Source organism: Molothrus aeneus, chromosome 5 (genome assembly GCF_037042795.1).
Source record: "Molothrus aeneus isolate 106 chromosome 5, BPBGC_Maene_1.0, whole genome shotgun sequence".
Taxonomy (NCBI): Eukaryota; Metazoa; Chordata; class Aves; order Passeriformes; family Icteridae; genus Molothrus; species Molothrus aeneus.
This window is the reverse complement of record NC_089650.1, coordinates 13,129,493-13,142,773: the sequence shown is the minus strand read 5'-3', so window position 1 is coordinate 13,142,773 and position 13,281 is coordinate 13,129,493. Positions and strand designations below refer to the sequence as shown.

At 40.8% G+C, this 13,281-nt stretch overlaps 1 protein-coding gene across 3 annotated transcripts in view; it reads left to right on the top strand.

Moving 5' to 3' along the window:
• Nucleotides 1-13,281, top strand: part of DGKI (diacylglycerol kinase iota) — a 200,996-nt gene that overhangs the window by 164,417 nt on the left and 23,298 nt on the right. For all 3 annotated transcript variants that reach the window (XM_066549925.1, XM_066549927.1, XM_066549926.1), the window contains one exon: nt 7,529-7,554. In XM_066549925.1, coding sequence (XP_066406022.1) covers nt 7,529-7,554 — 26 coding nt within the window. The remainder of the gene's footprint in view (nt 1-7,528; nt 7,555-13,281) is intronic.

Below are 13,281 nucleotides of genomic sequence, written 5' to 3'. Positions count from 1 at the left end.
CAGTGGCCTGTGTCAAACAACATCCAGTCCCTTGGCACCCAGGTTGTTGTTTCACTAAAGCATAATGTCCTTAGATCTAACTTTCTATAGGTCAGTGAGGATTTTGAAGATTTAATTAAAGTCTGGAAATGGAAGAAGGGCATTTCAAAGAAGCTGGGATAAGACCCTCTTCAAAATAATTCTCTTGCATTCCACTGAGATATTTTACGGCCATGTGATCATAAGAGAAAGAAAGGCCAAGCATTTATAAAAAAACAAACCAAAAAACCGAATCCAAACAAACTGTGATTATCCTACAATGATCTTGCTGGTCATTTGGAAAGATTTTCTTTTTCAAGTGAATACCAAGCCACCTTGCTCAGGTCATGTTTTGAGGTAGAACTATCTTATCCAAGATGAATTTTATAGAACACTTCTCTATCCTTTTTCTCTTTTTAAAAATTAATGATAGACATGTTTGGGTTTATAACTGATTTTGCAATAAAATCTTCTATTACCTTTTAAGCAGCAATTCCTAGTCTACTCCTCTGGGTGTCAGTACAGCTTCAGGTATAGCTGCATTGTGGTCTTACATGTCTTCATTAAAACATTCCACAGTGGACAGAGGAAAGGTAAGAGATAAAAAGTTAAGCAGTAGTGCAAAAAGACGCGACAATATAGGGGACATTGACATGCCTGAGACCCAGCCTGGAACACATCTGAGCTGCCCTGGTTTCCCAAGAAGCACCAATTTCTCTCCTGTATGTTGGACTGCACGTGAACAGCCTGAGGCTGTGATTGCTGTGCAGGTGGAGATGGAGGCTGCTGAAGGAAGTGATGCCTAGTGAAGGCTGACCTAGAACAGAGACTAGATGGAGCTAAAAAATAAAGTAGGTGTTTATTGGGAGGCCTCAATAGGTACATCTTGGGCAGCATAAGAGCTCAACCAGGGCTACACCAAATATGAACCTAAAATGGTCACAAAAATGAACAACTGGTCATGGGGTCTCACATTTTTTTAAACTCTGGTCCATTTGCATATTGGAGTTAATTGTCCAATTACATCTTTAGGTTATTAAGTCCCATCCTTCTTGTTTTTCTCTCTTCAATCCACATTGTTTATGCTCTTGGGCCTGACATGTGGATCATTTGTCCTTGGTCCCAAGCTTGGAAAGGAATTGTTTTGTCTCCCTACTCTGTGAAGAGAGCTCACCAACTCTTAATATGAAGCTCAGAAGTACACTCTAAAGCAGTACAGAATCTGAGAAATGTAGAAGCTATAACTGAGGCATCAGAAGTTAGAGGGATGCTAGAAGGAATACTGATCTTGTCCTTTAGCAGAATTAAGAAAGGATAAGATCTCTAGTGTTTGTCTCTAGATGGTCGTTGCAGGTTACAGGACATGTCCAAACAGATTTCTGCAAACTGATAAATAACTTGAATGGAATTTCTCAGATTCAGGGGGCTTTGCTGGTCAGCATTTTCCCATGTGTGTGAGGCAGTATGGCCATTGTCTATGCGCGATATTTGAGAGGAAAGGATGACAGGAAAAATGGGGTTGTAAAACCAGAATGCTTTGTAGAGAGACTTAAAGAATTGCAGAAAAACTTAGGTTGGGAACAACTCTGAAGGACATCTAATACAAATCTTCAGGATAGATCCAGCTAGATGAAGTTCAGAGCCTTTTCTAGATGAGTTTTGAATATCTGCAAAACTGGAGATTCAACAATCTCTTTACACAGCCTGTTCTTCTCTTTGATCATCCACATGGTAGAAATTTTTTTCCTTAACATCCAATCTGAATTTCCCATGTGCCAACTTGTGACTGTTTCTTCTTTCTTCGTGCAGACTCTGTCGTCTCTTTCCTTTCCTGTTAAGTAGTTGAAGGCAGCAATTAGATTTTGCCCAAACCTTCTCTTCTTACTGAACAAACCCAGCTTCCATAGCCTGTCCTCCTGTGCCCACAGCATCTCTGCAGCCCTTTCTGGAACTCAGCCCAATTTTTTAATGTCTGTCTTGTTCTCAAGTCTCACAAGCATGGTGTAGAGGGTCAAAAATCACTTCCATCCACTTTATGGCTCAGCTCTAGCAAATACAGCTCAGTGTGTCTTTGGCCCTTTCCATCACAGGGAATTCTGCTGACAGATGTTCAACTTGTACTTTGCTAACATCAGGCATCCTTTCTGAACAGCTTCATCTCAGGTGTTAGACCCCAGCCTGTCTTGTTGCATGGGTTTACTCCTCCTAAGTGCAGGACTTTGCATTTGCCTTTGCTGAACTTGCTAACTTGCTGTGCTTCTCCAGCCTCTGATGGTCACTCTGAGCTGGGAATGTATGGGGTCAAGTGAAAGTGTGGGGAAACTCTCAGAAATTCTTAGGCTTTTATTTTTTCATCAAGTGCTATGCCCAGACTGAGCATTATCTGCTCCAGGAAAGAAAGCAGTTTTGCCTTTCTACCAGTAAAATGATGTACTGTTTGCAGCTGGGACTGCAGGGGACTCACAGTTACAGGGGTATTGATACAAATTGCTGAATGAGAGGGTTTCCTCACCTATATTTTAAAAACACTTGATGTGCTAAAAATTTTCTTCATTTGCAATCAGAGGATATATGAATAAATCCCAACAGGGATGCCACTTTTGATTCTGAAGAGATGCACTTGCAAAATGAGAAGGAATGGGTTTAATTTGACAGCTCTTGCTCTCCCCTCATCACAGGCAGCTGTTGTCAGACTGAATTAAAAAGTTTGCAGAGCTACATTCCTTAAGCAGGAAAGAAGTGGAATGGTCATAAACCCCAGTAGAATTGCTGCATAGAGATTGTTATTTGGCCTTTAAATATTAAATGGCTGGTTTCAAATAGGTCTGGTGCAGATGGTTTCTGCTACAGGTTTATTGATTAAAATAGCTGCTTTACATCAGCTCCAACTTTTGTTTCTCCAGAGGCTTTTGTCTTCATGAATAATGTACTCTTTTGCTGAAATTTGGTTAGAATTCATCTCCTGGAGCCTGGCTGTATATCTCTAGGTTCCTAGGTCTCAGTTGACTAGGCTCAAAATTGTGACATTCCCTGCACTTCCCTCCTTAAAAATGAATATTCCTTCTTCCACCCATCTAGTCTGAACAAACCTAGTGCTTGCACACTGGAATGTGCACTTGGAAACAGCTCTGACTGTGTGGCTCTTTGAGAGAGGCTTGTATGATAGTGAAGGTTGCCTTGCCCATGCTGAGGATTAGATTTCTGCAGCAATTCATCCAAACCCTGCAAGAGTGAGTGGGAAAATTCCAGTGAGCTTTGGATCAGACAGTGAACTTGAAGGCCTGTTGTTGTTTCAGGTGGGCAGGTCTCATGCCTTCAATATTGTAAGTATTCCAATTTGCTGGATGCATCTAGTGTGTGTATGATCAGGCTTTTTTTACACCACTTTTATGGCTTTTTTATGCATTTGTAAAGATGTGTACCTTGATTTCTGGAAGATGCTTGAGGATTTTGTGTTAAGCCCAAAGGGTGTTGTTTTGCTTGCATAAGGGGTGGTGGAACAGACCTTGCACAGCCTCCCCTTGCAGGCTGAGGCTTGCAAGTTCTTTTATCCCTCTGGCTGAGTTTGCCACTCTGCAACAGGAGGAGATTGCTGGAGGACCTGTAAGAAAGGAGGGCTGTGAACAGCATGGAAAGCAAACAGAGGAGATTAGACCTTTCTTGACAACATGCTTTTCCTCCTCCTCCCTTCTGATCCTCTTTCCTATCACCAAAATGTCTTCACTCAAACTATCTGCTACAACAGTAGCTGTTTGTAAAACCAGAGCATGGAGAAAGATTAAAGCCTTAGGTGAAAATATGTGAAATCAGGCTCTCCAGTTTCATTTATGCATGGGAAAATAAATATCACTGTTGGTAGAAGAGATAATTGAATCTCATGACTCTGTAGCCAGTCACAGATAATCTGGTCTGCCTTTACTCTCTTGAGGTGATGGTGACCCTTGCTTTCTGCAAGTTAATTTTACACCAAGATAAAACCAAAAGAAAAACCCAGTTGATGTGTATATGTACACATATAAAGAAAGAAGTTATTCCATTCTGAAATGGCCAAGAACAGGATATTGCAGTGCCTGAACCTTTTCCTGAAGATTTTTTTCTGTTTTGTTTAACCAAATGAAAATCTCTTCAAGATGTCATTTGGCAAAGTCTTTTGACCCAGGTGAGACCACAGTTCTTGACAGTATATTAGTTTTCCTGAAATATCTCTGACCTGTCTCTAATTTTTTTTTTCTTAAGGCATGGAGGCTGTGAAGATGATAACTTGCTTCTTTATGACAGTGAAACACATAGCCAGGATCAAACTGGGAGGGGAGCTGACATGCACTGGACAGATGGTTCCTGTGTGGGTGTTAGCAGATGAGAATCCTCCCTTCTTGGAACACCTGTCTGGTGACCAGTGCTGCCACAGTCTGTCTCTCACACCTCTTACAGACCTGAGAGAAAGATGTGTGACCGGAAATATGAGCATCTACTGGATTATTTTGTCCTCTCAGGAAAGCCCCTGTGGCTGAGGAGTGGGTGGATGTGGTTTAGAGCAGGTCATTAGGCTGTCTCTCTTTCCTCCCTTAGAGCCTGCCATAAGCATGGGCTGGAGGAGTCAATGCACAAAATGACCAATTCCTTTTAGTGTGGAGGTTTGTGCAGCCTCACTTCCTCCCATCACAGCTACAAACAAGACTCCCCTTGGTGCAGTTAGAAGAGAACTTGAGCAGTTAGGGAAGCCTCCCTCCCCCTTGCTAAATTGTATGGCCTGGAATTGTAGGAGGATGCTGAAAGTCCTGTCTGCTCTTTGCCAAAATTCTTCATGTCAGTGGTGGAACAAAGGAAGCCCAGTTTATTGTGGTTGAGCCTTTGGTATCTCCAGTGGTAGAAGCTCTCATTGAGGCTTTTTCTGTGGCTGGGATATTCAAAACCTTCCTTTATGGCTTTGCTGCTACATCAGAAAAGTTGAGCTTATGCTATTTTGTTTCCTGGTGTGTGAAAGCAGGAATTGACTCCCTGTCAATTAACAAGGGATGAAATGAGCCAACAAGCCCAGAGTTTATCAGAGTGAGACAGAGAGGTGCATATGTACACATCAAGATACTGATATAAACCTGATGAAACTGATATAAATAAGGTTATATAAACCTTATTTTCTCAGGATGCCAGGCTGCACAGTTACTTGATGAATCCTTTCAAATAAAAACATTGCTAGTGGCATGAGTGCTAATGTTAAATTTCTTACAAACATTGTATTTGAGACATGCAAAAAAAGCAAAAAGGCAGTAAAATTTTGAAAAATATATAATAATTTTAGGCACACAAAATATGAATAAACATATTTTTCATCCTCCCCTTCGATCAATGCTTTAATTGAGAAGGCATTGATATTGTAATAACATCTCTTCTGTTGTTGATGCTTTAAGGAGCTAATGACATCTGTTTAACCAAGCATAAGGAAGAGCCAAATTATAGGATAATCTGTATTGTTTATTTGTTTGCTTCAAATAAAGAACTGAAAGGTGATGAAACTGGGCAATTAAGAAACAAAACAAAGGAATCTATTTTGCTGATGCAGTGAAATACTGCATTAGCAATGGGTGGAGGGTCAAAATATGTGAGCCAAGGAACCTTGCATGACTCTTGCATGTAAAAATATCTTCAAGTATCTAAAAACTTTCACCTCTTGATATGACCCATTCTGATTTGTTTAACCTTGTAGAAAATGCAGTGGCTTTTGATCTTCAGAATGGGTTCTGCTAGGAGTTAAAGACAAAAGTCTGTAACTAACTGGTCAAAGCAGGACAGTTCTAGTGGAGCCTGCTAAATCCTTTGGGTTACCTGCATTTCTGCTGTATTTCACACACATGGCTGAAGGGTGAGGGCAGAGCTGGCCTGGCTGGCAACAGAGCAGGATACATGCTTAGGATGTTCAGCAGCAATCAGAGCCTTTAATGGGAGTAGAGGATTAATTAATTCTGATCCATACAGACACATTGGCTTCTTGTGCAGCCAGAATCCTAATTAGGCAATCAAATTTTTTTCCTTTCACAGTGACCATTGCTCCAGCTGTGCTCTAACTCTTTCCTCTCGTTATTTGCAAATCTCTCTCTATTTTACAGCAAAAAAAATTTACATACTTTGGCAGGAAAGCTTCCTTCTTTTCTTTCCATTTTTCCTGTTTGCATCTACATATTTGCATATCTGCTTCTGATGTTCTATAATCCCTCAGCCTTCATTTTCAAACCCTTGTTATGAAATGAGATCATGGCTTCTTCCTTAGCTCCTTTATTCCTCTAACCCAGGGTTGCTTCACTTCTTTTCCCCCCTCCAGCCCTCAGCCCCTGCTGACTCAGTTAAATATACATGTGCTCTTTTCCCCTTTGTTCCTTCCTTTCCCTTCACCCCTCTGTGGCTGCTTCTCTTATGCTGGCTTTGATCTCTTTGCTGGCAACACTAACATTTTAAAATCTTTTCTAATTTGTTATTTTTGTACATTGTTGTGAAATTAAATATCTTGGAAAGGAAACATGGGTTGCCCCACTCGCTGCAGGAACAAACTCATTGGGTGGGAGGGTTGTGTATGGAACTGAAATGTGTGCTGGGGAAGTGCTGAGGAGTGGTCCAGCCCTCTGGACTCTGGGCTGTCAGTCTGGTCTGAGCAATGAAAGTACATCCCAGATTCAGCCCCATGGTTAACCTCAGTTTTGGTAAGCCATGCCATTTCAGCAAAGGGAAAAATGGAGGGGCCACTACTTCCATGTCCTTTTGTTCTGGGTGGTGACCAAAACCATCCAGGAGTGTGATCCTTAGTGATAGGAAATGAGACACAAATTCCTGGAATTCTTTGGGGTTCTTCTCTCTGTCAGCGGGGACACTGAGAGGTCACTTTTGTTTCATAACCCTTCCCTCTCTTGGGGTATTATCAGAGTCCTAATCCACTGGTTAGAGTATTCCATAACTCTTGTGCTGCAGCTGGTATGTTGCTTTTTTTCTGTACTTACATCTGTCCACACATATTTTTTTTTAATCTGTTATGTTACTTTTGTGAAGATGGCATGAGTTGTTATTAATTATGACTCCTGTTTTATGCTAACCACTACATAGCAAAACCTCCTGTTTTATGCTAACCACTACATTGATTTATGGCAAAAAATGGCCACTGTAATGACTGTGAGTTCCTACCAAGATGTAATTTCCTTGACTAACCCTAGTTGTGAGGTTTTCTCCTGGCAGTGGCAGTAGCAGATGAGTTTCTGCCAAGTATCTACAGACAGTCTTTGCAGCAGCCCTCACAGAGATGGCTCCATATGGTCACTCTGGCCTGCAGAATCTGCTGCTAGATGACCTGTTCAGCTCTATTTCTTTTTTTTTTTTCTTTTTTTTTGGTCAGATGCCTTTCAGTCCTCTCTTCTAAGGAATAAACAATAAAAATTTCAAATTACTCCATATCCCATTCCCCAGACTGAACTTTATTTGTGACCTTCCTTTTATCCAAGATTGACTGGATTTTGTTGTTTTATTTCAGGTCACCAGTTTCTTCAGAAGATCAAGGTAAGATCTGTTTTATAGACAGTAACAGCATATTAAAAATGAGACCAAAGACTAGTGAGTAAGCTCTGTTTCAACACAGTTGTGGTAGAGAAAGATGGTTTTTTATAAAAATGAAACTTTGATGTTGATGAAACTTTGTTCACCCACATTAAGTGCTTGATCATTTGGTTAGTTTAATTGGGACTGACAGAAGTTGCTATTTGTAAAATGAATCTTGCTTAATCAAATGGAAATATTGCTAGAGTTTACAGTTTATTCATCCGTCTGTCTAGAACTTCACCTGTGGAAAATGTGTGGCTTAAAGGACGATACAAGTTTTTGTAAAGATAAGCACATCTTTTATGACTCACATAGGACAGCATCTTTGTCATTGAGAGGACAATGCATTGTGTTTTAAAGGCTTAAACACACATTATCTTGGGTTACCAGTAAAGTCAGTTTAGTAGGACAGTATGGAATTTAGGGCAGCTAGGCTCTTCTACATGGAAAAATCTCACAGCCTGAGTAGCAGGCATTGCAGGTTATGCCAATATGCTTGCTGTGAGGGAGACTTAAAGGATCTGATCTTTCCCTATGGCCTGAAGAGAGAGTTTGTGATGATCAGCTGCTTAATAATGTGGCAAGCTTAAGTCCATCTGCAGTATATCAATATATGGCTACATTGGTACTGAAATCCAGAGACATGCTGTGAAGGGATGGTAATTGCATTGCCAGAGTTGCATAAAGAATGAAGAACAAAAAAAGACTGACTGAGAGGAGAAAGTTCATCGTGTGGCTCTGAACCGGGAGTACTCTTTTGGTCCAAAAAAGAAATATCTATTTTCTTCTGACATCCAATTTGTATGCAGTCACACAATCAGAATATTTTCTGGCCAATACCATAAGCATTACTCAAGAAAGATCCAGATGGGAATAGTAAGGACTATTGCAAGTGGAAGTGTAAGGAGGTCTGAGCCTGGAAGGATGTCACTGAACTATGCTCACTTGGAGTGTGGAGTGACTAGTTAGGTATCAACCTACATTGTCCTTGGCTCCAGCCAAGGTTTTCAGTCCACTGTAATGGATGTCAAACATATAGTCATTAATAAACTCTCTTTCATCTCCTTGGCAAGTCCTTCCTCAGTAACAAAAGTTGTAAAGAAAGCCATAAAAGTGAACAAACATGCAAGACCAAAGATAAATCTGGCTTATCTAGTCCATTCCTAGTGTCTGGTAGCAGCAGATCCTGTGACAAATAAAAGTATGAGACTGGCAGAAGTATACAGGTTTAATTTCCTGGTGTGCCCTATTAGATTTTTATGATTTACAGCTCATTGATTTTGTGAACCAGATGGAGTTTTCCTGTTTAATAGTTCATCTGCTTTTTACCATGACCACAGTTTCTAATATTAAGTACAGGACTGTGAGAAGTTAACAGTATACCTCATGTCTCCAACTCTCAGAAGAGATTTGAAATCATTATGGTCTAATATACTCTTTCAGGACCTGGATTCAAGCTGCATCTCAGTGCATAAACTTGTTAGTGATGGGCTGCTCTTGCTATTTCATTTCCCTTGCATTTACTCTATTGCTTCATCTTTATCTATTAATGGAGCAACAGACGGTGTATATGCATTTCCTTGTGTGTCTTTAAAGGTTAGTATTTCATGCTTTCAGAATGCTTTTCTTCTTTCCGCTATTTTTATACTATTTGAGTTTTTGACAAAACCTTCCTGTTTGCCATCTACCATCTGCTGCCATGGTTTGGCTTTTCAGGTTTGATCAACATGTCTGAATAGCCTCTTCTTCCTTGCCTTTCTTCCCTTTCTCTCACAAGCAACCTCTTCTGAAATGCAGAGTGAAAGGCCTTGACCAATTAGTGACGTGACAGTGCCAGTTATTAGAAGTTTTGTGACCATGGAGTTTCTAACTAGGTTTGTCATCCCTATAAATATGTAGGAGCTTCTCTCAAGCACAAAAGATTTCCCATTCTCCGGTGACTTTTCAGAAAGCAGGGTCCAATACTTGGATTTCCTCTATCCCACTATGCCAGCTACAGAACATGGTAAATGGGCACAGTACTAAAAGGAAATGTGATAAAAGTGCTGCAGGTCTTTTAGAGTCTAGAAGGTTCTCAGTCCACTGAGACTGCATGTGTGGAGGCATCTCAAATTACCCTTAGATCTCAAATCTCTTATCTAAACAAAAAGAGGGTCCATGAGAGAGCTGAAAATTTATCTCTGAATTGCCTGTCTTTTATAGTGTTTATGCAGATGTCTCCTGGAGACATCTTGGAGTATGTATCTTAAAATCAGTTTTGAGACTCATATATTCATTAATAATCAGTACTCAACTGTGTACCTATTCAATATGTTATACATTTACTTTTCTTTATAAGGCAGTAATGCTTTGGGCTACATAGTGAAGGAAGATCCAACAGTGGAATAATGTACCTTCATTGTACCTACATTCTGCCCTGTACTACAGCTGCTCTTCCCTATTATGGACACCATTCTAGTGCTGGTTTTCTGATGATGTGATATTTTGATCATTACTGAGAAAAGGCTCTTTCTCTGTTGTGTTGGATCTTTTGTTTTAACCTTCCTCTTGGTTCCTGATCTTTGTTTTGTCTGCTTTAATATTCAGTTGTCACTTTTTCTTCTACTGTTTCTCTGTGGAGTTTTTTTTATCATCCTCTTCTTGCTTTTTGAATGACTCTTTCCCATTGACCACAAGGTTGTATTCTGCATGGATTTTTGTGTTGTCCTCCTCACCTTGGTTTCTGAATGTCCTGCTTCTGCTCCAGTGTGGACAGACTGCTACAAGCACAGTGGGAAACAGTAGCTGTAGCATCTGTAGTGTTCGAACAGACTTGTACCAGAATTAGCATCTAATGTGAGTGGCACTTCCATTAATCCCTGACAGGACAATGCATTATGCTGTCTTGACAAGAGGGTGAAGATAAAGCACCATCTGTCTGGGACTGGGCATCTATTGAACAACTGTAACTGCAGACAATGCTCCTTGTTGTGGACACGCGTTAGAGGCACCTTTATCAGTTACAAAACAGGCCCATTTTAATTGGCACAGAAAGGGAAAGAGCACTGCTAGAAAATCCCAAACTTCAAAAGAAAAAGTACCCAAAGCCTCTTAAGGTTTGTGTCTTTGTTCTTGGTACAGGTATCTAGGAAATAGATAACTAAAGAAGTGAAATCCATCAGCTTTTTTTTTTTCTTTCTTCTCTTTTTTTAATAAACAAAAGGAGTAGACAAACCCCTAACCCACTAATGCTCTGATTGACAAAATGATAAAAGCCAAGTAAATCCTAAAGCATAACAGTTTAGACAGGGGATTGATGACTCTGAAGAAGGATCTGTTCAGCCAGGTACACCCTGGTGCAGCTCCATGCCCTGCAGCCTTGGAAGTCAGTGGTTTTCTTGGGGTTTTGGGGTTAGATCAGACTCAAAAATGGGCACATGCCAGGCCCACAGAAGACCTGGTAGATGTCATGATGGAAGGCTAGGCAAGTAATCTTATAGCGAAGGGTATCACCTGCTACACTTTTGCTGTATAAAGAGTCTTGTTGATATGCCCAGGTGGTTTGACACTGTTGGAGGTTATTGCATCTATTGTTTCTGGAATAGGAATGGGAGTGTGATGGGAATGCAGCCTTCTAATACCCCCTGTTGCCCCTACACAGTCATTGTCTGGTTCTCCAGTGCACACTTGTTATCTGGTTATGGTTAGGTGAATGGCTGAGGTTTACCAAACCCTTCATTCACCCAGCACCTTTCAGAGCTGCACTGTATTTTGTGTCCACACTGGATCATGCCTTGCCCACTCCTATTTACAGCCACCCTGCAGAAATCTGCATTAATATTCATATCTGTAGTTTCATCTGGCCAAAGTTAGGTTCTCTCTACTATTCTTTGTTTACCTTGTATGTTTGAGTTGATTCTTCATCATCACACAAGCAGTTGAAGGAAATGACCTTAAAAAGAGTACAATGAGTTCTATTTCCATTTCAAGTATTCTGAAAAAAAATCAGCAAACTCTTGAGTGTTGCTATTAATGGTGTAGGGACATTGGTATGTTATTCATGTCATGGCAACTTGGAGCTGATGGAGCTGATGCTGCTCAATATTTTGTGTCTGACTTCAAACAGAGGAACTTTGCCTTTGATGGAATTACTCAGTTTTAAATACCTATACTAATGCACCTCAAGTAGCAGGCAACCAGAGCTTAATCCTTACACCCTCAGTTGCATTCTGATCAGGAGACAGGAGGTTTCAAATATTTATCTCACTGCTCTCCTGTTTACTTCTCTATAAACCAACGAGATTGGGCTTTCTGCCTAGTTTGCTTCCAGCAGATATGTGGTTTTGCTGCATCAGCATAACTTCTGTGGTTTAGGGTTTGTGGTTTTGGCCATTTTGTGTGTAATAGAATCAAAGTTCATGAGGACAACTGAGAAATTAAGACAAGAGGGAAATACATTCAGTAGAGCAATTTTGAAGACAGTTTATTATTACAAAGCAATAATATTATACAAGAGATTAAGATAAAGGAGGGGTTTTCTGCTTGAAAAGACAAATAGCAACACTCAAAGGTCTTTCAGATTCTGCCAGGTGCTGGTTCCATGCCATGGAGTCACTCCATGACTTGGAGTCATCAAGCCTGGATATCCTACACCTAGGAGGGATTTGAGTAGAGCCTGGAGTGCATTAGAATTAAAGTGAGTTTGTAATGGTGACTTCTAAATTATTCTCTATTAGAAAAAAATTTCCACAGGGATTGCTTGGCATGGGTTCAAACTGGAAGTTTTAGGTGGGAGGTGTAATTCTGTCTCTGGAGATCCCTCTGAATAGAGAGAGCTGCTATCTGAGTTATAAGGAAGGGAGTGATTAAGTGTGTGCATGGAAAAGGCAGTGGTGGCTCCATCCCACACAGGAAAATGCTTTGCTCTGCAGTGTCTGCTCCTGCCTTGGAGGCAGAATGCCCTGTCTATGCTGGCATTTGCTCCAGCTCCATTAAAGAGAGGAAATCTAAACACATGTAAGGAGGAACATAGCTGCAGGAGTCCCAGAAAATAGCACAAGAAAGAATAACACTTCCTGGAACCTCAGATAGATGGGATTTCCTCTTGCCCATGGTGGCCTGTGGGAATGCAGACTTCAGTCTCTTGGCCCCCTTTCTTCTTTCTGGAGCCACTCTCCACTAATCTTGAGAATCACAGTCTGCAAAGGGATGTTCTCTAGAATTTTCAAGCAGTCTGCCATACTGATTAAAAGGATGAGCAGGGTGCTGCAGACGAATCCAAACATCTCAGTGCTGGTAGAATTAAAAAATAAAGATAAAAAAAAATGAATGGCTGTTTTATACACCAGAGGCTTTCAAAAGAGAGAGAGGAGATGCTGTATTCTTCATGGTGATGCTGCAGCTGTTTACCCAGCAACAAACTGAGATGTCTTGGAATGCTTTCTCTGTGCAAATTAAAGAGAGAATGGGAGGGGTTGGAGGGAGGCTCTGACTGCAGGTATTTATTTTTATTAATTAGCCACTTTGGGAAGAAAGCCTTCCTGGATAGTGTTTTGAAAGTGTCTGTGGCTGAGCCAATGATGCCTTGGGGATCTGCTCTGGGTTGGTTCATTTTCTTCTCAGTTCAGCAGAGGCTGGTATTGAGGCAGACCCAGGGTACACCTGGCAAGAGAAATCATTCTGTCAAAGCACAGGTCTAGGGCTGAGGGA